Source organism: Scleropages formosus, chromosome 1 (genome assembly GCF_900964775.1).
Source record: "Scleropages formosus chromosome 1, fSclFor1.1, whole genome shotgun sequence".
Lineage (NCBI taxonomy): Eukaryota > Metazoa > Chordata > Actinopteri > Osteoglossiformes > Osteoglossidae > Scleropages > Scleropages formosus.
The window spans coordinates 37,404,749-37,432,083 of record NC_041806.1 but is presented as its reverse complement, the minus strand read 5'-3'; the positions used below and the strand labels follow the sequence as shown (position 1 = coordinate 37,432,083).

The following is a 27,335-nucleotide window of genomic DNA, read 5'->3' as shown; positions in this document are numbered from 1 at the left end:
ATTAATATATTCAATATGAAAAGAATGTGCTTTTTGTCTTGATTAGGGTAGTTTTGATTTATATTGGTCATACATTTCTGATGGCTGCAGTTATGCAGCTCATTTTTTGTGATAGTCTGATCAGTGCTACTTGACCTAATCATCGAGTTTAGTTGTCCTCCGGCAGCGCTCTTGTAACCTTTCATTCCACCTTGTGATTTAAAGAACTTTTACTGGCATCCCATACTGTGGTATAAAAGGTTAAACATATATACATATTTTTAAAGATGTCTGATTAGACCTCTGAATAAATTTCATTATTTTTATCATTGCTAGAGTAAGTTATTACCAGTTTCAGGATCTAATAAAAGGTTTCAAAATTTAAAAACTGATTCGACACAATCATATCATTCTATAAAGTATGGTTAGAAGAACAAAGACAGGATTTTTAATCAACGTATTATAGTAAATACCCTGTTTTCTTTTAAAATCATATTACTTATGTATAAATAGAGTTTATATAGTAAAATATATTACTTAAAATATATTACTTTGTTTTGTTGCAAGGTTCAAATGTTTAAACAAAATCTAAACAACTATTTTTTTCGAGGGTGGCTTTGGTATAACAAAATTACTGATAGAAATGTCCTAAATACAACTGCTCATATAACTGATTTATTTAGTATGGTGACCATAACTTTTTCTACTAAGGGTATTAAATAAATGCTTTTACTTTTGTTACCTATATCAAAATTATATCCCATGTACATTTACAGCACAATACAATGGAATTCAAAACATTAATGTTTATACATTTCAGTGTCCCAACATCAGCACTTAAAAGCCTGTCTGTCACTTCCATCACATATAAAACTGAGGCAAATCAAATGAGGAGGGGTAAAAACATTAGGTAATAAATTTGTTCACAACAGACAAAATTAATAAAATTCTGAAAGAAAAAACTAGAAACACCGAATTCCGAATTATTTCCCAGGCGTTCAAGTAACAAATTAGCAAAAACAACAAATTCAACCTATTGTAATTGTTCATACAGTGATTTTAAAGACATAAAGCTATTTAAGAGATGAAACTAAATCTATAATGCGTGTCAGGGAACCATCAGCATTGACTTGTACGAATATGGGGCCAATACACAAAGGAAGGACCTCAACTTCCTGCCAACAAATTCGGCGCGTACGACATCCTTCGGAGAAACATCCGACAAGTTCACATCCTGCTGCCTGGTCTGTCACCCACGAAAACACATCGATGCCATGAGAGTTTCATTTACGCACACGATACCAGGTCCCACCCTACCGCGGTGAACAGTGGCAGCTTGGGCTCAGTCTGCATGCTGGGTCGCGCTCATTAGCTCCGCACAGCAAGCGTAGTATGTCTGAAACTGCGATACAGTTACAATTACAACGCAAATGATGAACATGAAGACCTTCTACTGATGATTTCACGAGAGGACTTGACAACCCCATGTAACTTACTGAGGCCAAAGAAACAGAACTGAAGCAAATCAGCAGGTTAACAACAACAGGGTGGTAGCTATTAAAGGGGAGTAACATAACTGATCAAATTATAATATCTGATTGTATGTCAGAAATCCATTATTACCTGCAGAGCAACGTGCGTGAATAATTCTTTAGTGAAGTATGTGCAAAATCAAGATGTGGCCACACAATGAGGCACAACTGCATGATCAACTTATTTCCTTTAAGAAAACAGATTAACTGAAACGATGATCATCACACTTGGGAGACAAGCCTAGAATATTTGGCGGAACGTCGTGAACATTAAGCTAGTATTAACGCAGGGTTTAGTACCTGTGCTCCGTAATGTTTCCTTATTGCACATTTGGATCCAGTAAACAACTGTAGCCACAATCTGGGGTCGAGGTGGGCGATATAAGACAAAAAACCTGTAGAGTCAAAAAAACTGTTCGGGGAAAGAAGAGCTGTACTTCTACGATGATGCTGATGCTCTGGATGATTGTGTGAAAGGAGCAGATGGGAGTGATGCCTCATCCATAGCTCCTGCACCCCAGCATCCCTTTGGCTGTGGGAGAATTTGGTGAGTGAAGGATGGACGTTCCCACTCCTTGCAGGCCAGTACTCCTCACCCTTCCTGCAACAGCAGCTACGAGGACTCGACTGATCTCCCTTTCAAGGCACCCGATGCCACAGCGGATACGCTGTTAGCTCGACAGGTTTCCTCGGTACTCTAGACTCCGCTCACACTTCGCTGCTGCCTGCAGGATTGCTCATGAAGAGCTGGCAACCACCGTGTGCAGCTACAAGATTCCACTTGAAATCCCATTACCTTGGAGATTGTCCACATCAATATGCTACTTTCGTCTGGTACAACAGCACCCAGCACAGCGCCCTCCCCGCTACAACAGCCAGTATAGCGACACAGCTACGCGCCATCGTTGCACACACAAACCACACCTGGTATCTACAGTAAAAACGTGTGCTGCGGAAACTTATGCAAACAGTCCGCTAAAAAGGAAGTGGTTGTCCATTGGAGAAATGACCCCCTTTTTCTAAAAAAATATTTCTGTAATTTTTCTTTTTCATCTTCCTTTTACTTTTAACAAAATATTGTGCAATAAATGTATTATTCTAAGTGCAAAATTTTTGTCACGATTCACAAACACGAGTGACTCAAGACGAGAGCAAGGTGCTCAACTTCCGTCCGCTTCAGGACCACCTCTGACCGTGGCGGTTTCTTCCTGTGCCTGTTCATTCTCTAAAGAGCCGGTTGAACCGTTAGCGAAGGATCTTATCGCACAACCAGGCACGAGACGCAGAGTTTGGAAGGGCCGATGCAGTCGTCGTGGCAGAACGCCCCGCAGCCCTTGCACATGATCATGGCCTTTAGGCGGCAGTAGCAGTTGGATGGCGGGTCCTCTAGGCTGGAGCCCTCATCGAAGGCCTGCAAGGATGCCGCTTCCCCGTGGCCGCTGTGGCTTGCTGGTATGGTTGTGACGGTCACGGAGAAGGACATCACGCTCCCGCTGCCGCTGGAGACTGGGCTGTAGCTGGGCGGGCTGCCGGCGCCTACGGAAGCGTGCTTCAGCGAATGGCTGAACGAGCCCTGGTTCTCCTGTGTTTTCTGCATAGGTTGGGTAGAAGTCGAACTGTGGTGGGTGTTTGTAGTCGCATGGATCTGCAATTGATATGGCTCTGGCATTACTGACGTTGAGTTATTGTGTGAACTATTGCCAAGGGCAGGGTGACCCGTTAACGGCTGGGGAACCTGCTCTGTCTCTTTGGCTCTTAAAGCAGCGATGGTGCTGATTGTTTGGGCTCCGACTTCCTCCCTGTCAGCTATGTGTCTGTGTGATGGAAACTCAGACTTGATCTTTTCTTGCTGCTGGGAGTCAAGTGTCCCTTCTGAGTTTCCCCTGTGAGGATCATCTGGAGGCCCCTGGTGTTCAACCTTGACTCCAGGAAGGTCTGCTCCACTTAAATACTGATGCCCCCTTGCTGGATCACAGTCTGGAGTCTCCTCACCCTCTGTGTACTCCTTCTTCAGGTTGGCTAAAATGGTGGGCATTGTAGAAACAACCCTCTTACAGCCCTCAGATCCTCTGCCATAAGTGGAGATGTTTAGAAGGTAATGCCCCGACATGGCTGGATTGGACATCCTCTTTCGGCCCGAGAAACCCACAGCAAATCTGGATGCGTTGTGGCACTCGGTGGGGTTCCTCAGTAGACATGCTTCCTTCAATGCAGCCTGTGGCTCAGGCGCCAGCTGCTGACTGTGAGCTCTCTGCATTAGAGTCTGTAGGATCTGCTCCTGGGTGGCCTTGGTGAGCATTTCCCCTGGATGCTGAGAGAATTCCCGGGCAGCAGCTCTAGCTGTGACCAGCTGGCAGGGAACTAATTGTTTCGTTTTATCAACGGCTCCCACACCAGCGGCTAATTGACTCTCGTTGCTTGCGGCAGAACCACCCAAGGCAGAGGCAGATGACTTCCCTTTATCGCTAGAGGGTACCATCGTGGGCTGGGACTCCGTAAGCGGCTTTGGGAGAATCTGTTCAAGAGGGACTTCGATCCCTTGGAGGAGCTGAGCAACCAGGGGGTTATTAGAAGTTATTGAGGAACCGGCCTTTCCATCTGACACTCCAGCCAGAGTGTGCTCCAGGGCTTTTTCTCCAGGTGCAGTCAGGGCTGTAGGGAAAATCCCAGGATGAGTGCCCCTACTCCAATGCGGAACGATGTCTGTCACGGAGGCTGCATGGGAAGCTTTTTGCTTTTCAAGAACTGCCGAAATGTCTGATGGCTTTTGTACAGTTTGTGACCCCGTCATTCCTGAAACCGGATTTGTGCTCAACTGCCCTGTAGCCAACTTCTGAACTTCTTTTTCAACAGGAGCTAACAGTACATTTGGCGGGTCTTTGTTCAGACATGAGCTCGCAGACAAGCTGGTGGGGGCTTGCGTAGTGTTTGACTTGATGAGTGCAGCTGCCTTACTGGCGCTGTCTGTTGATGGGGCACTGTGTTGTAACTGGGCTTGAGAGCCATCATTTGAGAAGGAAAAACTCTTAGTCTGGGACACCAAATGGCCAGATGAAAATCCTCCCTTCGGCGCACTCCCGGGAGAAGCTCCGTTTCCTCCCCCTGGCCCAGGCCCGGGCACTGCTCCACCAGAAGAGGATACAGCAGCTGCAGCTGCTGCCGCCGCTGCAGCACTCTGGGCCTTCCTCAGCTGGGCTTTGGCCTTGATGTCGGCTAAGGTGCGAGCCCCTGGGCGACCGGGGCTTGGCATAGGCGCTGGGAAGGGGGATCTGGGAGAGACCTGGCCTGCAGCTGCTGGTACCTGTACAATCCTTGAGACAGGAATCTGCACGTGAAGACAACGGCAAAATTTTAATTCACCCTACGAAGCGAGCTCTTACACGGAACAAATATAAGCCGAACAGAAAAGAACGTTGACTGGAACTTTGGTGTAGCAATTTGTCTTCTGCAGACGATAGAAAGGCCACAAGCAGCTGACCAAATAATACGCTCTGCTTCTGCATCAATGTAACATATATAACATTTGAGCATTTTGGCATATTGACACCAGTATGTTTTACATGGCATGCTCAAACTCGCTTTAATCTTTAAGTGAATTTATTTTAAGTTACAAAGAACTTTTAACTACAGATAACTAAAAAAAAAGAATAAGAAACTGAAGTTAAAGTCACAGCACTTACCTTGAGTGGCGGCACCCTCGGAGATGTGTCATGTGCTTTGACCTCTGGTGGTGTTCTTGGGGGCAGTTCTGAGACACGTGGCTTCTTCTCAGGGCTTAGTGCTGCATCCTCTTCAATAGATGACTTCCTTTTGAGGAGCTCGGGAGTCACCTCTGACTCCATGTGCTCGGTTTCTGGCGTCTTCCCTATGAGTTCTCTGCTGGGCTGATCGGCAGGAGGAGCCTCTCCACGTGGAGACGTCTTCGGCACGTCCCGAGGGGAGAGCTGCACTTGCTCTGTACCTTTGTGCTCTGGTTCTGGTTCCGCTGCCGACACCTTAGCCGTGGCCTCCTCCATTTCGACAGGGGGACAAGTGGTCATGATGTTTGGCGATGCCACGCTAGGAGTTTCAGATTCGGGTTCGGCAGGCGCCTGCAACTGATCTGCCTTAACGGTTTGCTCCGCGGCTGCTTCCTTGTCCGTTGCCTCTGACTTCGAACTCATAGTGATTGAAGGGCTTTTTTCAGATTCGATCTGCGCAGCATCACTTGCTGCAGCCCCTTGCTGACAGGGAGGCAGAGTGGAGTGGGACTGGGTTGGATCTTCACTGGAAGCAGCTTCCATCAGCACTCTGGATTCTTCAACGGTCAGTCCCAAACTGAAATGCAAAATGACCATGTTAAAACGTCAATATATCTTACCAAACCTGTACTAACTGGTATATAAAGAAGGATGTCGTTAAAGGAAACATAAAAGGATTTCGCAGCCAGACTGGATCCTCTATGAAAAGTTGATGTTAAGTTAAAAGACGTACATGAAGTACAGCCTTTTACTCTGTATGATGAATTATGCATTCAGTTTTCACCAAAATTCACCCCAGTCTTACTGACTATGGTACAAATTCAACGAGCTATAGCTGTTTCATCACAATCTAGCTAACAAAGTCATGGCTCAGCACAGATGGAGTAATGATGCAGTTGGCTACCAAAGGTGACCCAGTGAAAACAGTGTTTGTCATCACGCATGACCAGCACTCACAAGCTGTAAACTGGAATGACACCACGTAAACAGTGTCATTTACTTCTGTATAAATGAGTTTTTCTGATCCAGTTAGGGATTTGGACTCCGGAGCCGCTGTCCCCGTCTGACATTCAGCCCTGGTGTGTTGGGCGATGAGCGGCTCACAGGCTGGCAGCAGTTGGCCCTGTATATTCATTACTCTCCACTAAACAGCAGCAGCTCCATTTACAAGCTCTGTAGTGGGCTCGTGTCTGGGTGATATGAATTATGAATGAGCCATCCTGCGCAGAGCTCTCTGCGAGAGAGTGTGTGTGTGTGTGTGTGTGTGTGTGTGTGTTGGAGGTGTGTCAGATGTGACTTCGCCACACGGCACACACCATCATCAGAGAGCTGCTTAGGTACAAACCTAACACCATCTTCTGAGATACTGTGCATACGACAAGACAAGCTGATATGCGCATATAAGTCGATATAATTATAAACATGAAATTAGAAATCAAGTAGGAAAGACATCTTTCGCAAAAAACAGTCTAACACCTCGTTTTATATGTACACCTGGCTATCCTTGCATAAAGGCATCCTGTTAGTTCAATATTAAAAATCCGACCAACAAATATTAGTTTTGTTATTTTACATGTATAAAAAAACGATCTGATCAAAGGAAACCGTCATTTCAGAAAAAGTTCAGAAATGTGTAAGTACGAAGCTTAAAATCCATCACCAGTGTTTAACAGCAAAAAAAAAAAAAAAAAAAAAATGTTTGTAGAAAAAAATGATTCTGGGCATCACTTCTAACTGCCTTTTACAGCACGCTGTGTGTTTGCCTTTCTCTGTACCTGGATCACCTCAGCAGCGAGAGAGCAGTACCCCCCCTCTAAACGGAGCTTTCATTATGCTTAAATTCACAACTCTGGCTGGGGTTGCTCAGCAACTAAAACCCCAGGGAGAACGGTTAGCAAACCTGTTCTTACAAAATGGGACTAGCCTGCAATGTATACCGGCACGGGAGAAAGAAAGAAAGCCTTCGCAAAAACACTCACGGACATGTGCATTTCTAAAGGGCCATTAGCACCGGGGCCACATTTCTAAACACGCTGCCTTCGTGACATAGTTGAGCTCCGGAGGCAGGGGCTGCACCCAGCTCATCCAGGTGTCAGACGCAGGGGAAACATGACTAACTCCAGCCTCATGAAGTATTCAGATGACACTCAAACACAAGGGATAGAGATCAGTACAGTGGAAAATGCAATCATTGAAGGGAAATGGCCTGTCGCGTTCTGTATGAATAATAGCGCAGCCTCTTGGAGAAGTGTAGCTGATGATAAGTGATTGACTGAAAATGGAAAACTATTATTTTCATGTCCAATTTTATAATGATTGTTGAGATTAGATGGCCTGTTTGTGTGTATTAGACTACACTGCATCTAAACTATTAATCACAGCATTTAATATTAGGGGGTGCCGGCACTCCAGAATATAAATACAAGTAATAGAAAAAGTAATATCCTCATGGATGTGAATGAAAGATAAAAGAAAATAAAATCTGACTAGCCTTACAATGCAAGAGGATAAAAAATAAACTACAATGAATAAAAATCCATAACGAACATTATCCGTTAGGCAAATTCCATATTCAATACGTCACTTAGTGTTTCTGAGCACCATAAACTACCAACTTTTCCCCACCAGTAAGAATAATTCAGGAGCATTTCAACTGCACATCAACATTCGTTCCTCAAAGTAATTGGCTGGCTTCATTACAGATGAATATATGATGGAATATATGTGCTGCGAGGTTAAGTTATTGGACACCACCAGATTGAAGCGAGATTGTGAAGTCGAAGGCGAACAAAGTAAAACCAAAAAGAAGATGACGTACCACAACTGCACAAGCTATAACACCCACTGTGCTGAGCTTACTTTTGGCCGTAGTAGCTCTCGAAGAAGCGCTCCTTCCACGGCTCCACCTTCTTCTCCTTGTCGATCTCCTGGCGGATTCGCAGTCGCATCTCGGGGGTGAATTCACCTGAAGTGCAAATGATGGACCTTTTCAGCCTTGTGTCATGAGGGGAACTCACCCTGAATTGTGAAGTACATTATGTTTTCAGTCAGAATCTACCAAAGAGGTCGACTTATTTCTTGTCCTTATATAATTATGCAAATTATTCCAGTACAACGTGGGTACCTGAGCTAACATAATGTTAGAATGGCGACGCAGAACCTGAGTGCATTTCCATGGCCTGGACAGTTAATAATGCTTACTGAAGATATTCCATCACTCAACACAAGTAGGCTGTCATGCTTAACAAAGTCTCTACTAGACCGACGAAGACCAAGACCACGGAGTGAAAGATTTCTGTATCAGCACTTTTTTCTCCATCGATAACTGCAGCATCAACATTTTCTCTTTGGCATTTTTGCTACAAGAAGTTTTCCAATTTTCCACTTGACTATGCTCATACTCATCTGCAGGGCCCCTATAAAAATGAATCAACATGACAAAACACTTAACGCTGACTGAGAGTGGAGCGCTGAATGCAATGAAAAGGTAAATTTTATCATCCATACGTCATTTATTAATAACCGCTTTATCGGTTGGGCTTGTGGTGATCCAGAGCTTGGAGAGTGTAAAGCACCGGAGATCGTGAATAGGAGATCAGAAAAGTCCATCTCCATCCTTCATCAAATACTGTCATTATCTGCAGTATACATTCCAACAGTAAACTGTCAGTCTGTAATGAGTATAACAGTGTTCATATATATTTCGAAACAGAGAATAAATTAGTCTTAAAAAGCCTGCAAGACAGCGATATGGCATGTACAGTTACATGAAGCAATAATAAATGATCTCTACATTGCACCCATGCAAAAAAAAAACCCACAACACTTCAGTGCCGGAGTAAAAAGGCTCCGCCTGAAAGTCTTACTTATAAGAGAGAACATGTCAAAATCCTTCACACCTAATAGAGGAGATGGGAATCTGTTACTCAACTGAAAGGTTACATCTGTAATACAAAGAGACCAATACATAGACAAAGTGATTTTCCCCGCAATATCTTCCTGACATTCAGCCTTTCCTTTTGAGTTTATCGGTGGTGCGAAAACTTGAAGCGAATGACCTGTAGCAGTTCAAAAGAGCCGGATCGTTTTATCTTGGACTGGTGCAAGCCTGAGATAAAGTCAACAAAATCTTATCGTCCTCCACATATTCGTTTAGCTTTTGGGAAGATCTTGTTGTAACCGCTTCAGCTGCACAACCCGGCAGCCCTCGGTTACCCTGCCTCGTGCTTACGAAAACAAAACCTGTGATGTATATGAAGTTCGCTGAGCTCCAGGTGACCGGCTGTGGCCCACGCTGTCAATGACAACATGTTCAGGTCCCCGGGGACCGCTGAAAGCAGAGACGCTTAGCCTTGAAGGAGACTGCAGAATTCTGCCCTGTGTCTTCCAGGGAAAGAATACGCAGCTGCTGGAAGAAGCTACTCACCTTCTGCTAGTCTCTCCTTCCAGGCCTGTGCTGCTGATGTGAAGAACTCATTGTTCAGAGCGGAGCTGCTCAGCTTCAGCTGTCCATCTGCGCAGGTCTGGGACATAGAGACGGAGAGGGACGTGCGTCATCAAAAACACACATCTTCTGAACCGCTTGTCCCATTCGGGGTCGCGGGGAGCCAGAGCCCAACCTGGCAACACAGGGCGTAAGGCCGGAGGGGGAGGGGACACACCCAGGGCGGCACGCCAGTCCATCGCAAGGCACCCCAAGCAGGATCTGAACCCCAGACCCACTGGAGAGCAGGACCCGGTCCAACCCACTGCGCCACCGCGCCCCCCTCATCAAAAACACAGGGTCAATTTTTCTTTAGCAGCAAAAAAGAAATAACATTGCTTCTTAGACATGCAGAATGTAGTCTTTTGACCAAAACCTTTTATACTGTATTGTCTCAGTGGTAAATTTCATAGCTTTGGAGGATAGTCTTAAGCGTATCGCAGTTGTACAAACGTGGTGTTCTGGTGTGAAACCGGGCCCGTTAGCCAACATTTCTCCTACTTTTGATTACAAAGTCAGAGGCAGTAAAAGAGAAATGCGGGAATGTCAAGCATCCACACCGAGTAACAACCAATCAATGTACCACCTTTCACTCATCTCTGCCGCACATATAAACACAGCTGCAAGACTTCTTCTCCATTCTGAAAAGACTAGTGCTGACCTGGAAGTCAGCCAAACACACTGGCTATATAACAACGAGAATGACGAATGGGAAAACAAGTAAGTCCAACATTGTCTGGGCAGAAGAGGAGGTGACGAGATGTCCCTTAAAGCCGAACCCACCGAGAGAGAAAGGGCAGAGTCTGGTCACGGCATCTCGTGCAACATTACAAGGACGGAGTCAGCCGATGTGACAATGACATCTGTTATTTGACATGACAATGGGGATTTCAGCGAGCGGTTCGGATATATGGAACCTTGAAACTTGATACGGCATCACGCCTGTCCTTAATCCCTTCGCCTTCAAGCCACTGGCAGCAAATGAGAGTCTGAACAAAGTCTGTGCTGTGCGTAACCAAAGCATCTGCGTGCCAATTTTTAACAGCATACCGGCACAGGAGGCGAGTCAGACGGGATCAAATCTCCAATAATGACACCAATGAAAATACTGTCTGCACATTACCAGACAGTCATTTAATCTAACACATGACAAATCTGCTGTACTGATGCCACAAAGCATCAATATTATGAAAAAGGACACGGGGCCTGTGTGACAGGCTAGGGTTTGCTCACCGCTGCACTTTAATGTCAACTCAGTGGTTTTTCCATCAAGACAGCTAAGGGTGATTCTCGACAGCGAAGTCAAACTAAGCATGAGAGAAATGGTTTTTTGCAGCTGTCTCAATTCAAGGGGGGAGACCAAGGAGCACAGAGTAACTTCAGCTGAGCACAACATCAGGATCATGTCAGCCGCAGGATGATCGGGCTGCGCGGGGGAAGGAGGAGGGGTGGGGTACATGAGGTGCACCGACCTGCCGGTCCACTTCCGGGAGCAGCCTCAGGAGGCGCTGCTGACACTCCGGGGGCAGGAGTGACAGGGTGTGCTTGTTCATCAGCGGTCGCAGGTTGGTGTTTACCAGGATGGAGTCCGGCGTCTCCACATCGATCTCTGCACACTTGGTGCGTTTCAGATGTCCTGCAGCACGAAGAGGGACACCGGTCAGAGCCCCGTTCCTCTGCGGGTCAAACGGGTGTGCAGCTGGGGTGAGTTGTGCTCGGCCTTGGCTTGTTCTGTCGTTAACTACGGAAGCTCAGCTCGGGATGAAGGGAAGACATGGTTGGACACGGGGTACCTGGGATACTGTAATCTACGGCGAATAGCATGGCAGGAGTCCACCTGCACACGACAAAAGCACCTAATGAAACGAAGTACGCAAAACTTTTCATTTATGCATGAGACAAAAGCACCGAGATTAAAAATGTTCGGGGAAAACATATCTTTGTGTAAGTAGCACCTGTTAAAACCGCGTGTTAAAAGCAGCTGCTTTACATGTAACGCACATGTTTTACTCATTTTTAATCGCTTTCCTTTTTAATTGCTTTTTCTTAAGCAAAGCAAGGATGGAAAATATTTAGCATATCTACATATTTACAAAGCGGAGAGAGCCTTTCCTAAACCTCTCTTAAAGCAGATCTCTTCGGGAAATAGCAGCCTTATCGTGGAATTCGTCTTTCTGTACCCATCCCCAATTAATAGATGCTTAGAAGAAAAGCTTTTCATAGCCTGCGCTCGAGGCAAGCACCAGGGAAGGAGAATTATCAGTGATCTCTCAATCGCATTTAAAAATGTAGTGCCATTCCAAAATGACGCATTGCAGTGCAGGCTGAAAAAGGGCACATTACAGAGGAAACATCAATCATTCAATAAGACAGGGAATTACTGCAATAATCCTGCAAAATGTGTAATACTAGAACTAAGTGCTATTACCCCTGCAAACAAAGAAAGATTTATTAAGTAGACAGAAGCAAGGAAAATATTTACGGAACAAAACTGAAAATATTTAGATGTCTCAATATGCACGGAAAAACGTAATAGCATAAATCACGGTATCATGCCCATCACAACAAAGACATTTTGTATCCAGATTTCATTTCAACAAGAGCTGTTTCGTTTCATATTTGTTTCCTGAAAAGAACACCGTGGACTTGTGAACATCACAACATTCATGTAGTGTTATTTTGGTTTAACCACTAATAAACGTGAAATATTCTGGATTGTTTTTTCGATAAACCGCAGTCCAGTGACCTTGAGAACGTAACAAGATGCGAATGTGTGGTGGAGGCCAACTCCGCAACTCCATAGCCCTGCGGTGGGTGGACTGGAAGACTACACATCATGTTTAGGAAATTATAATCAGTCTTCTGTGCGCTGCCCAGCAGGAGTGATCAATACTCACTCAATACTTGTACACTTTGCCCTTGATGATATTTGATTATTTTTCCAGTCAGGCTCACTCCAAGAATACCATGTATAACACATTTTTTTATGTTTCTCGACCTTTCTTAATCTAAGAGAAGCACATGATGCATCACAGTCCACCCCTTGAGCTCTAACCAAATGACGCCCCTACCAACTGGATGTGACCGGACTCTTTGATGGACACGGCTCACTTCGGGATTTCTGGCTTGTGACCACTGGTGTGAACACATTCCAGCAGAATAAATGCCAAATTATACATACAAGCTGCTAAGTCCGCACTGAATGAACTGTCAGTTGTTCCTGAAGCCACACTCTCCGCTGTGTGAACGTGCACAGATTACGCCCAATGCCGTACAACAAATCTAACTGACTCAGTGCTGCGGCCCTCCGAAACACTTCACGCTCACATTTAATGTTCCTCTTCTGCAATTTCTTCCGATGATAATGAATTACATCTACTCATTTGACACATGCTGTTCTCCAAAGCGACATGCGACTCGGAGTTAGTCTCTTATGTTAGGATTTAATTATTCTAACCTATATTCTCCATTTGTTTGCACTGTATCCTTGTTGTTATTGCAGAATTTTATCATTAATAATAAATGCAGTGTTTAATGCCTGAAGTGTTTTTGGGTAATTGCTGAGGGGAACAATAATCCACAGCAAAAGACAGTCTTAAAAGGTTAGAAAAAAGAAGCACCCCTTTACATGGATGGTTGCCGTTTGGCAGGACAATACGTGCGTTTTACATGATGCTGAGTGCACGAGTTTCCGTTGCATGTGAACCGTGAGAAGTGGGCCAGCACATTAAGGTAGACAAAGGCAAAGACAGGACTGGAACAATCATTCCCCCGCAAAGACCGGGCCTTGTGCTTGACAGTCTGCTCTTTTCTCAAATCGCGTGCTGACGGACAGCATTTCCTTCGGTGTTTCTCGCTGAAAGACGTTACTGTCGTCGCACGCCTTCTTGAGTTCATGCTGGCCAAAGTTGCAGGCAACGTTTCATCGCGAGGTCTGGCGCCAAGCAAAATGCAAACGTTTGCTTCAGTCTTTGCAGATCACTGTGACATCACTTGCAAGCAGTTTTGGCTTCCTGTGTTACAAAGGAAATCTGACTCACTACTTTCAAGTTATATTTCCTCAGTTCTTTCTGCATGACAAATAACGGGAAGCTCTTTTGCCACGCGACAGACATATGCTGTTTTGAGTGCTGGAGCAGCAAGAACAATGCAAACATAAAAGCTTTAAAGCCGGGGGCATTACAATGACACGTAGTTAGAGCTTCTGTTCAGTGACTGACACTGTGCACAATGAACGGGTCATTATATACCTACTGATATGCTGAGAGCTGGATATTTCCGGCCGCAGAACGGAGGAAAATCAATAACAACAAAAACTATCTGTCAACTCCGGATCTGAATCCAGGCATGACTTTGTCTGTGAATGCACGGCATGACCTACCCATCATACTGCTGTTTTTCACTTTAAACTGCTTTAAATATGTGAGTAAGTATGTGTATGTGTAAATTCACTGTGATCCAACAGAGGCTGCGCCCAGCCTTTCTCAGACGGAGCCTGATTCAGGTGCATAGTTGCATAGTGATTATGCTAAAAATTATATTGCATGCAGTACGTGTTTTCCTCCAGGTGCTCTGGTTTCCACCCACAGTCCAAAAACATGTTTCTGCAAAGCATCGCTGGCAGCTGTTACCTATGCCTGAATGGTCCGGACACTGTGGGACAGCAGTGCTACACACTGCACCACCATGCCATCTGTATTACATATTAACAACAGATGTTGACATACTAACAGTCAATTTCTGTATGTAATACTGTGCTTCAAGTCACCTCTGGACGAGCATGAAGCGTGGTACTTACGTGCAGAAAGCCGGTCTGGCCTCTGGGACATTTTCCTGGTGCTGGCTGAGGGACAGGGGTCTGTCTTGACTGAGGAAGAAGAAGAGGATGAGCTGGAGGAGTTCTGTGGGCTCGTGGATCGCCGGGCTGACTGTTTCACTTCCCATGCTGGAGGGGGCACAGACACAAAGCACAGTGTCCAAACAGATCCTTCTGCAGCTCAAACTGCTTCAAGGAGGGAATTAAACAAACAGCCAAGTCTAATGATGTTTATGCACTTAAATTTGTATAATTGAGTGTAGACTCTATTAAATTATACCGTTTAAAATGGTAATTTCACACTCATACAGTCAGGCAATATGCAAACGAAAACCTTGTGCATCCAGGGTATTATACTTCAGTTGCGCAATTAGCTCAGAAACAAGCAGGTGATGCTGGTTTTATTACACAAATTATAATCAGAATACAAATAATGTTCCAATCAAACTCTTTGCCAAACGTGCGGTCAGATTTTTGCTCTGCGTGTGTAATACAACGGTCATTACGCTCGGCCTAGATCTGCACATGCTCGACCGTACGCTCGGTCTCAGCTACGGCACAACAGGCCACCATTCTCAGGGCCACCGGCGGGTCGTCTCCAGCGCTGGGACCCTCCGGCCACCCTGTACAAACGGACCATTTACACACAACATTTCTCAGTGGCGCAGGACACAGCCTCCCGCCTAATTGATTCTCTTGTGCTGACTGAGTGACTCCGCAGCAACGCTTTCCCATCTGGAGGAGAGGATGCTGGGAACTTACCTGGTAGGCGCAGGGATCAGCCAGAGAAGGACACAGCGCATTAGTGCGCTCAGGGCTGGCCTCACGCTCTATCGCCCTTTCTTTTACATCAGAGGTACAGTGGCAGCTAGGCGCTCAATCACCAGAGCCCTGACAGACCCCCCTCCCCCCCGAGGGCTCTTCTCGGGCCTCAATTTCAGGTGAGGGCCAAGACAAACGAGGCTCTCCAGAATAACAACAAATCTCTCTGAACACATCGTTTCACTTGCCTGAAAGCAATAAGGCCGGTGCGTGGCACCAGTACAGGTAAGGTCAAAGCCCAGCTAGGGCTGTTCTCAGCACTCTTTTTTTATGTTGGAAAAAGGTGTCTCGGGCAACAAGCGGCTGACTGCGCAGTGAATCCACAAAGGTGATGTGACCTTGATGTGACGCTGTGTTTCAGATAAGCTCTGACTTGATGAGGGTACAGGATGTTGACAGCACTTCTCTCAGAACTGAGAATTTTGGGAACAGCTTTCACGAGGTCACCTTCCCATCAAGTGTGAACCATCACCAGACACGGTAAACACTTATGAATTGTGTAGGTCGGCACCACATCTCAGACGGCGTGCGTCTGGGCTGCACCACAACGTAAGGATAATGTTGAAACGAGGGTAGATGAAGTTCTCCGGCTCACGTACAGATCCTTAACGTACCCGGCAGAGGGCAGAGGGCTTGGGCCACGCCCCTCTCTCATGCTTTCTAGGAAATGTTTGCATGACATCAAATGGCTTCTTTCCAGCCCTCAAGATGTGAGACATAATGAGAAAACAATCCACAAGTGAATTAAATCTTCCCAGTTAAACGAAATATCCATTCAGCATGTTTCTGCAACCACTTCAGTAGGAAACACAAAAAAACACCATTCGGCTGAATTTTAATTGCATTCGTCTGCCAATCAAACTTTAAAACACGCAAATAAAATGAGCACAGCTTAAATATTTTCCAAGCCTTCACAGGAAATAAATTTAAACAACAACATAAAGTGGCAATATTATAAGCATTACAGCTCCATTACCAGCCTGCAACAACTCCCTGGGTGCTGGCTTATACCAAAACGGGGACGAAACTGCTTAGTGAACGAAAGCGGAAATGCCCAGAATACCAATTTCCCAGGGAGGCAGCGCATTTCCATTGCAGGTCACACTGACATCCTGCTGGTGCATTCGAGGCGTTAACGCTGTACTTTTGACGCTGTACCAGCAGATCCAAGTGTTCCACCTTGCTTGTAGCGGGTAATGTCAGCGCTGTTAACCCACCGTGGGCGCACCCCCCTACCGGCACCGGCACCGGCACCACCACCCAGATGTTTCCCTGCAGTAGACGCCTTACCGGTTCTGGCGCTCATGGGCTCTGCCATGTCTTTAGGAGTGCCGAGGACGAGCCGTGGGTTCGACATGGACGACACGCCACCTTGCCGGCGCTGGTTCCTCTGCTGCTGCTGCTTCAGGGCCTACATGCATGTGAGCACCGGGGAAGGGAGAGAGCGAGAGGAAATATGTAAATGTGCCACAGCACCGTTTGAAACCAACCAAGGGGCTCTTTTCTCGCTCTTTTTTTCCTCCCCCTTCAACGGCATCGAGGCACCTGGTGGAATGCGAGACGTTAACGCCTAATGCGTTGGGGAGGAATTCGGCCTATGACTCGCCGTCGGAGGACCGTTCTGACATTTTGAACGGCCAGATGTAAACTATGTGAGTGTTTTCTGCCAGTGTGGAAGGACTGTACCGGCTGACAGAAGCCACATTTCCCCAGAGAAGCATCACTAGCAGCTGATTTTTTATTAAACACCCATAGCGCCCTGCATAATTTTAACATTTAGGATGCATTTGTAGCTGAATGTGTCCCATTTTTTTTCTGCCACACTGAATAAACAATTATAAATCTTATGAACAACTGCTTGTCGAAATGACCACTTTCTATTTACTTCAATACATCTTTGTCGGTATTTTCTAATAAAACTCAATATTTTTCTGGATTAAATTTCCACAGCAGTACAATTCATATGGTGTAAATTACACAGTGATTCTCCAAGAAAATCTTGTTACATGCAAAAAAGAAAGAAAGAAAGAAAAAGAAAAAAAAAAAAAAAAACTCATGGGAAATGTGTGGATTTCATGGAAATAATGTTGAATTATGTAGTAATACATGTAAGCAGCTCACTACAATGAATCATTTTCTCTGCATATCCGTGTGTTGCAATGCAATTCATATGGTTGTTAACCTCCTTCAGTTCTTGAGACATGGCACTTAGACGAAAAATGCCACTTCTTATGCTGGCAAATAGCGGTTGTGTTTGGTCATCTGATGAGACACAGGAAACACAGAATTAGGAGTACTAAAACCATGCCTCTGCCGTTTACTATTAAAACCATGTGACAATATGCTGGACTCGTTTCATGTAGGCATAGATTACAACACAGCATCCAGCAAAAGTATTGAACATTAAACGCAGAGTTTTGAAGCAACGGCCCAGTAAAGTGTTCTCCCGTGGGCCAACAAACTTCCCTGATGGTGCTTTGCTGTTGCAGACATTTACGCACAGAGCAATAGGGTCCAGAAGGAGTCGCCCGGTGTTCGGCGCACAGCGCGCCCCTCGCTCGCCAGGGCCCGGCCAACATATTTCATCATAACTGTCACTGGGTTTCGTTTCAATCCATTTCCGCCAACACTGTCATTAGTCACAGAGTCGCTGTGGCCAGACTTTAAATAAAAAAAAAAAAAAAAAAGGAAGCAGAACAGAGCATATTTATATAGGAAGGAAAAATAATTATCTATCCTTTTAATTAAATGAATGAATCCTGGAGTCCTCTGTGAAGACAGTTGGTGAATCACATTGTGTAATGTGTGTGATAATTACCATTTTAATTAAGCGCACCAGAAGAGTCCTGTGCCTTGTTAGATAAAGCACGGGTGAAAGTTAATGGGACTCTGCATCTCTGTGCGGAGATTTGAGGACATGTACTTCTGGAGTGGCGCAGCCTTATCGAAATAGCTCCTGGTAAATCAATAATGACACGTGGAGAAGCTGGCACCCTCCGCGAGATTTAGACATTGTCATTCTCGTGTGTTTTGTAAGACAAAGAAAGTACGGGGTCAGCAAGTCTAAGTGTGACAATGGTGGCGCTTCTGCTTTTATTATTACTAGTTTATACAGCTTGGTCGTGTTTAATGCATCGATTTAGTGTAAATACCTTGCTCGAGGGTACTGCAGCAGGAGACGGGATTCGAACCCGGGTGCTTCCGTTGCAAGATAAGGGCTGTAACCACCACGCCACCTGCTGCTTTTAAAGCGTAAGTGCATAAGCAGTGCATATGGGACGTGTCAGTGGCCTGTGGGATGGCTGTTGAAACCTCAGGTAATCATCTGAAACAGCCGGTACATTTTAACAGCCATTGGGGGAGCTAAACATACCGTGTTCAAGTGAAGTAAAACAAAAAAAAAAAAGAAAAACAAACGTGAGCACATTCTGGCCACAGCAGATGCAGAGAAGCTACATTGAGGAAGACGACCGCATCAGACCCCCACAAAATTGCTGCACTGAGCGAAAAACAAACTGTTACGGCAGACTGTAATGTTTTCTGATAACTGCCATCAACTGCCTCTCTGGAGGTTATCTACGTGTGGTCAAAGTTGCGTAAGTTATCCCCGGCACTTCAGACATCCCAATATGAAATATCAAAGCGGATGGTCTTGATTAAAAATGCAGACATGCATCACGATATCTGACATTTCTTTTGCTACACGAGGTCAAAACATCTGTTTCACTAAAGGGCAACAGTGAGAGCCCCAAAAGAACGCATATCAGACAGCAGAATGAAACCGTGGCATGACTATACGCCAATATCGGGCGCGTTGGTTTTGCTTCGCTTTGTACGGTTTCAAGTTTTTGCCGCACGTTCCGGAACAGATGTTTTGTCCCCGAGTAGCAAATGAAACGTCAGATTTCAAGATGCACGTCTGCATTTTTAATCTGGCACATCTGCTTTGATGCTGTTTCATAAGAGGATGTCCAAAATGGCTCGGAGTCCATATGCCACATACGCAGTAGAGAGCAGAGACGAGCTTTCCTTTACTACAGCGTGGCTATTAAGCACATTGCAAAGATCATCTCCAGCTTATGTTCTGGAGCGATTCCTACTTGCCCATACCTGATCGGGCCCTGTCTTGGAAAAACTCCCAGGATTCCTCCCGTTTTAGACATAATTAACCTTCTGAGCAGGAGTCAAGTGGGAGAGGATTCCTGTATTTACTTAGATTTAAGTAACTAGCATTAAATGACTAACAGTCTTTGTGCAGAACAGCTTAAGTACATAATGTCAATTCGTGCTCTTATGGAAGGTAATATCAGTTTACTCTTACTGCGTGGTATTTAATCTGTTAATATGACATGGAAGCTCAGTTGCTCTGCCATAATCGCTGCATGAGTAGCTGGCGTGAATGATTCCCACTGACTCACTGTTTGTTCGGTTTCTGACAAGTCTGACAAGAGTAAAGTGAGCAAACTGCTCTCTGTGGGAGACGAAGTGGCTAAAACGGAGGTTTGACTGAAGAAACGGAAGCATCCTGGCTGCAGCTGGCTGTGTAACACAGTATCTCAGGGAGAGAGGCTCTGGCTGTGAGGCCGTCCCTACGAACCGCCACCGCGGGAACGGGCCCATGAGGTACCGACACGACGGGCCGGAACCCGGGAAGTGACCACCGTGGTCACTGAACCATCCTCTGTCACTTATGAAAAAGTGGGAAGACCGGGATGGACAGTCACCTTGACGTGAATTACACACCTGTTCAAGGTGCAATAACATTTTGGTACTGATTTGAAAAAAATCCTTTCCTACAAGTGAAAATTAACAGAAATTAGTGGGCAAGCAAAATTCGATAAAAAAAGAGGAGTCGGGTTCAGGGGCATATCCACTTGGCAGCTACTGGGGACCAAAGAAAGTCTGTAATTGTACTTAAACACAGGCTTACTTGACTATGGCTATACGATGGGACGTGTACCTTCACAAATTTAACAGAAGAGAAGGCCCTCGGGGTGTCTGGGGGACGTGAATATTTCTTGATGCACATTTATAAGTGTTTCATATATCAGAGTCGGCTAGCAAAGCAGGGACCCAGAGACGCTAACCATAACGGCAATAGCGGTTTGAAGCTGTGAATTCCATGCTTTGCACATCGCAGACCAATAATGCGAAGAGTGCCTGCAGACAAATTTCGAGAGCAGATATCAGAGAAAAAGATCACATCGAGAAAATGTACAACTATACAGAATGTCAGATGTAATGCAAAATAAAGACGAGAAGAGAACGGGTCAACAAAAAAGAGGTGAGCCGATGGCATACAGACAGGCCTGAAATGCATCACTGATGTTCCACGAATAAAAAACAAAGCACTCTGAGGTTTGGTCACTACGGCAAACATGGGAACACGTTTCTTATTGCCTTATGTTTCAGTCATGAGAGCATTAAGCACTTGCACTGCACTGTACATATCTACCTGAACACTCCAGACTCCACACTCCACACTCCACAGGTAGGCTTTCAAAAAGGAAAAATGCTTTTGTTTACAAGAACAAAAACGCACACACACACACACGCACGCACGCACCACACAAAATGAACACAGCATTCAAATGGAGCGAATCCGGTGGCGGAATCTTGCTGAAGCCGATCTGGATGCGTTTATGCTACCAAAGCGAAGTGGCGTAAAAAGGTTTGGTGGAGTCAATCGCGCATGAAATCACAGAAGGCCCAGATGAGTCCTATCACTCCAAAATATCCACATTCCTAGCGGGAGGGCAGGGGGGAGGGGGTTGTGGGGATGGCGTCACAATCCACGCGGAACTGAAAACGGGCCAAAGGGACAGCTGAAAGTGAAGCCGGCGTAATGAGACGCGGACACATGGTGGAGATGGGCCTCGACATGCTGCCAGAACACCAACAAAAATAGCCTCATATCTTCCCCCAGCTTACATGATACAGCACAATGGAGTGTGTTACACAATCAGCTGAGAAGGGAAACGTGAGGGAGAGCGGATGGGGTGGGGGCAGGCGGTCTCGTGGCGTCGCTGCCCACTTCCTTCGGCGAGGTGGGCGGGGCAGCTGCGCTACCTGTTTGAGGGCCTTCTTGCTGTGCTTCTGCGACGAGGACATGAGCTTGGTGGCAGGCACAGAGGGGGAGGTGCAGCGCGACTGGGGCGAGGAGGGCTGCGGCGACAGCTTGGAGGGCACTGCAAAACAGGGCATAAGGCGCAGTGAGCGTGGGCTCCAGACACTCCGTGAGACAGCACTTTCAAAACAGATGTGAGAAAAATGAACCGAATCTGCGCGCTGCACTTTGCTCTTGTGCACCGCATGGGAATTCCCGTCGCCAAGTCCACCGAGGACCCACCTCACCTCGACTTAGTCGCATTAACGTCCATATCTATACTAAGTACATAATAACAGCATCATTTACAATCCAAAACAGCAAAGCTAGTGCCTCCCTTAATACTTTGCTTCTGTGAACGTCTTTGATGTGTTCCGGGTGCCAGATTTTTCAGTACTGCGGCAACTGTACATTATGCAAGCATTTTGAAGTTAGCTTGAATAATTATGTTGTACACAGCGAAGCTATTGAGATAACAGAAATCCCATTTGAAGCACTTACTGTGCATCAGCGTAGTGTAACACAGCTGGTGACTAGAAACGGTTGGAAAGAGGGAAAACGTCCACCTGAATGTCACTTTCATTCGATCGCGTTAATCCACTGCATTAAAAACGTCGGGTTAATAACTAGGCAAAACCAGTGAAAAACACGAGTACGCTCGGGCAACCTGGGAAACGCTTGCATTGGACGAACTGGGCAGGAAAGCGAAAACAAAGCAACCCACCAGTGTCCTACACCCGTGGGAACTGCTGCAGCAGAGCTGGGAAGACACGTTGGCCGCTTTCCCGCTCAAACTTGAGAACTACATGCCTCGGGCAAACAAAGTGCTTTTTGGCAAGTGTGCTCAAACTTTTGACGGGTACGTATATTCCAGAGGCAGCAGGCAGCAGTGGTGCACGGCTTTCTGAAAGTCATTTGATGGTGGGCCCGGTTTCCAAGGGTTTACCGGGAGACCGCCGGCCAGCGGACTGTCACAAAGCTCCGCTTTCGCATCAGATTCCCCCGCAGCTGCAGGGCACAGCGCAGTCTTGAAGTGACTTGCATCTCACCAGCTGGCAAACATAGCTTCAGGCTTGAGTGGCAAATTGAAAAGATAGCTCACTTATTCCAGTGCTTATCTGGAGTGCAAATGGCCTTGTTCTTACACTCAAGTTAAACTGAAAATTTAAGCGGCACCGCCGGAAGGGCTTCCTCGGTTATTTCAAAAGCGCGTGGCCCCAGATGCGCTTTCTCCCCATCCTGGAGATCGAATCTCCAAAATGAGAACGGGGCAGAAGGTGAGAATGTGAAAAGAAAGTGATTTCACAAATCTGCACACGGTTACACTGCGGTCGTTCCTTGCAAACTAGTGGAATGATTAGGTCTCAGTGGTCAGCAGCACATTTTCCCAGTGACATTGCAGCGAAGCTCTCGGACAACCAAGCAAGCTGTTCTGAGAAAAGTTACCCGCTTACTTCGACTTCTCGGGTATGTGAGTGGGCTTTACTAGGGCAAGGTCCAAAATCGCATGCAATAATTATATAAGACCTTGTTCTGCACAATAAACCTATGTATTAGTTCAGCTTTTAAGCTTCAGCCTCGGTGCAGCAAGTGGAAGGTAACAAACTAGGTTTACTTGACTCACGTGTCTGCAGCTATGTCTCTTTCTCTTAACGTAATGCATAAATTGTACTTTTGCTGAGATGTATGTCGCTTTGGACAAAAGCGTCTGCTAAACGAATAAATGTAAATGTAAGCTAAACGACAATGTCACATTGATTGACGAACTGTAATGTTTCTACATAAACATAACTACATTTAGCTGACACTTTTCTCTAAAGCAACTTATTACATTAAGCAAATTACAGTTATTTACCCATTTACACAGCTGGGTAATTGTTTTTACTATAGCAATTTAGGGTAAGTACCGCACTCAAGGGTCCTACAGCTGAAGGTGGGATTCAAACCTGCAACCTTTGGGTCCAGAGGCAGCAGCTCTAACCACTACAGTACCAGCTGTCCTGTTAAAAAGATTCGTGAACTACAGTATACCGAACATGCATCGAAACATCCTGGCAGAGTATTTTACCTATTTTTCATTGATTCCTTAAAGGTGGAAACAAACAGAAAAGTGCAACACTGAAGGAATTACTTACATGTTAAGAAACAAATCTGCATTCCGGAAGAAAAACGGTTTGCGCTTATTTTGTTTCGAGCCTGATAGGAGCTGAGCACTGCAGGAAAAAAGGAAACGCATGGCACGCGGCCAATAGCTGCAGCTCCATAACGCATTTTGAATTTTAAAAGCTGGGGGAAGCTGACAATCTGCTTAATTCCACTGCACATATTAATAATGTCTATTACTTTGGTGATCTTCCACTAAAATTTTGGGATGCAGAACTACAGCTTGTTCAACGTAAAGGGGGGAATTTCAACATCGCCTACTCGGAGCCCCCGAGGGACCACAGAGCATTTTGTAGTGTAGGTGAAAACATCACGAATTTGAATGGCACAGGGGATCCCTTCAGTTCTTGCTGCTTTCTCGCTAAGACACACAGCCAGCAGCAGTCAGCAACAGAAGGTTGTAATGATCGCAGCCCTGATACCTATCGCTGATCAAGACAAAATCTTTGGAATCTGTTCCAAACCCAGTGTTTTTAGGGTTTCGGGGCAAAAGGAAACGTCTGCGCTTCTCTCTTTTTCACGTGGACTCTTTCTTTGAATAGCTTCAGTCCCCGCACCAGGTTCTCCGGATTCATTACCTGTGTCACAGTAGCGGTTGGACTGCCTTTAGAAAATGATTTACAAACACAAAAATGCAAACATAAAGCAAACCATATCTAAAATCCAGTTTGAACTAGAAAATATTAGCAAATACTCAATACAGCATACAGTATCTGCCATGGGAAGAGAAGAGAACAAAAATTTGGATGAATGATGTTGAGAATGGTCTCTCTGACATTTTAGGGCAGAAAAGTGGCATTTCGAATTACATTTCTTTCCTGTCCATAGCGTAATGTCTAATGGGACACATAGATCAGAATGTGTCTAAAAATAAGGGTTTCTTTGTGTTGTTTCAGCCAGATGTCTTGAGTGACTGATGAGAACAGGACGGGATAAAGTGAAATAGATGGCCTTAGTTCTTCAGCATATTAAAAATCATTAAGTCATTTTGTGTTACTGTATACAACTGCCTATGAAAAGAATAAAGAAAAACAGCAAAGACTCCTTGCCATATTTAATACTAAGCATTCTTTAAATGCAACGTGTGAGAGAACTTTCTACTCGGACCTTACTGCTCTTTATATCCTGTGCATACGGCAGTTGATACTTCAGCCAAAACCCTAAGTCCTTCTTCTATACCATCAAGATGCTCAAATTCATCTCATTCTTGGACACTCTATTGAGCAGTAAAGACATCTTCTCACTTGATGGAGACCAGTGGTCACTTCTCTTCCATTTGGTCTTGTGGCTTGTTCTTAAAGAGGAATTTGGGTCAAATCTATCTACGGTTAATGTTCACAAGCGTAGTGTGTTTCCAAAGCGCTGTGTGTAACCAAAAGTATTGTTGCTTTGAAAGGCCAGAATTGCCTCTTGCAGCACAAATGGCACATTTATTACTTTAAACACATTTTACTGTGGAACCAGAGACCTACGGCCAACGCCACGGCAAAGCCAGCTACATTTAGTGATCACACACACACACACAAATTAAAGCAATAGGAAATTACATAAAAAAAGGGATTTTTTTCAGCACTAACCACTAATCGAAAACAAGTTTTACACAGTAATTAAACGATGCCTCTGTTTGAGACTGTCAGCTAGACAAGAAGTTTACCCAACCACAAGAATGCATCCTTTTTTAGTGGATCTCAGATTAGTTGCAAATGTCACCGATATTAGTATGCTTTTACATACGAAATAAAATCGCTGCTGGCTGTTCTTCTATCTGAAATCTGAGGCTCTCTACTCATCATTGTTCCATCTGTGTTATAGATACACATCAACAAAACAGCACTAGGAATTTGCATATTTTAATATTCTATATGTTCTATACAATGAAAGCAAGACAAACATCTTTTCAGCACTGACTATTGTCACCATTTTCTTCACCCTTCTGTGGGCTTTCCTTATTAAGAATTTGTTCGCTCAACAAGCATTCTTGCAAGGTGACAACAGCAAGCAAAATGCATGATCGTACCAATATTTCGTGGTCACTTGAAAATGCTCAATTCCTGTAAATCTTCAAATAAAGACATTTTAAAATCACCTTGTACAAATAATTGAAGACAAATGACAAAGAGAAAATACCACCATAATACCATATACCTCTTATGACCACATACATGATTTTAAAAAATAGCTCCCTAATCATTTTGTCCCAATTTGCAGCGCGTATCCTCTACAGCCGTCAAAGTCCCTGCCATATTAACTTTCACTTTCATGTCCCGTTTGTACTGATTAACAACATTTTCAAGGAGCAATGCCCAGTCCTTTATAATCGACGGCACGCGTAAAATGCACGGCACAAATTGCAGAATTTTGTGAGCTGTCAAATGAAGAAGCCATATAAATTCACGCAGCCCTCGGTACAACTTACAGCGAAGAAGATCTGGCGCTCCTTGTTTATCGTACATTTTATGAATCCTTGACAGGTTGTTACACGTTCTTTCCAGCTGCAGCCGACAGCTCCAACGTTGCCTTGCTCTATTTGCTAATTAGTTATTCCGTTACTGCACTTGTGCAGACATTCGGAACAGTAGGCCACAATAGAGTGATTGATCCAACTCACTGCCTGGTGCTTTCAAGTGAGGTTAATGTTTTGTTTAACAGCTCTTTTACATTTGTGCATATAAGGAAGTGGTCACAGATGTTATCACAAGCGTTTCTTCCTGTTTCTGGGGTATGCACGCTGAAAAAACCGAGAAACAGAAAACACACCTTTTTAAATGTGAAAAAAAAAAAAATCCCATGCATGCAAAAAGCCTGCTGAGCCCGCGGTGGCAGGAGGAGCCGAACGGACGGGTGCAGCATTGCACGCGGTCACCAAAAGCCGAGCCCAACGATGACGCTCTCCGAGGTCTCCGGCGCACTCGGCTCCTTCAGAATGGCGTCCGACCAACACCAGTTGAGTCAGCTGCTCGGCGCAGCTGCAGCACCACCAAACTGACAGTCAGCCTGCCTCTCGACACCCTTCCTCATGATGGCAAGGCTTACAGGCAAACTTGCCTGCTTCTCCAAACTTAAACTTCACATTCACGCTTTGGAGGGAAACACTTCCCAGAGCTCTGTCAAGCGCCCCGAACGCTGCTAATGGGGGTGTTTGAGCTTTCAGATGACGTCCTCCGTTTGAGCAGCGTGCGAACGTGCCTCGGCGCTGACGGTGCAGGTGCTTTGCACCGCCGGTAATCGTCCCGCTGTATATTTCCATACCACCGTTTCCTTTGAAAACTTCACAGCGAGCAACTCTCAGTGAAAACTGACGTTTATACGCTCTACACAGCAAAGTGCTTCCAATGGGGGGTTGTGTCAAGAACATTCAGTTTGGATCCCGCTCCAGTCAGACACCGGAGCGCACCGTTAAGAATGTTTTCAAATGCTTTGACAAAGTAATAACCACTGCTTTAAATGCAAAGAAAAAAACTAAAGCCTTTTTTTTTTTTCCCCGAACGCGGCAGTGCTATTTTTCACTGTTATTCACTATCCAAAGGATATAACAACCTGCCGCACTCTCTCACGCTGTCATACCTTTTTCCCAACGAACAAAGCTTTACGAAAGTTATTGAACAGCTGGATAAATTTAATTTTATGTCACAGGACCCCCCCATGGAGTTCAGGGTTGATCATGCATTCAGTTTTCAAAGTCAGTGCTGTTGCT

General features: G+C 45.2%; 1 protein-coding gene across 4 annotated transcripts in view; it reads right to left on the bottom strand.

Annotated features, from left to right (window-relative positions):
• Positions 1 to 547: 547 nt before the first annotated feature.
• Positions 548 to 27,335, bottom strand: part of asxl2 (ASXL transcriptional regulator 2) — a 61,291-nt gene continuing 34,503 nt past the window's right edge. For 3 of the 4 annotated variants that reach the window (XM_029251160.1, XM_029251162.1, XM_018743713.2), the window contains 8 exons: positions 21,442 to 21,560; positions 16,663 to 16,783; positions 14,533 to 14,679; positions 11,207 to 11,370; positions 9,678 to 9,774; positions 8,111 to 8,216; positions 5,192 to 5,828; positions 548 to 4,836 (listed from right to left, as the gene is read on the bottom strand). In XM_029251160.1, coding sequence (XP_029106993.1) covers positions 2,770 to 4,836; positions 5,192 to 5,828; positions 8,111 to 8,216; positions 9,678 to 9,774; positions 11,207 to 11,370; positions 14,533 to 14,679; positions 16,663 to 16,783; positions 21,442 to 21,560 — 3,458 coding nt within the window. In that variant the 3' untranslated portion in view covers positions 548 to 2,769. Of the gene's footprint in view, positions 4,837 to 5,191; positions 5,829 to 8,110; positions 8,217 to 9,677; positions 9,775 to 11,206; positions 11,371 to 14,532; positions 14,680 to 16,662; positions 16,784 to 21,441; positions 21,561 to 26,057; positions 26,276 to 27,335 lie in introns of those variants that run through there. The other variant, XM_018743714.2, reaches the window with a different exon arrangement.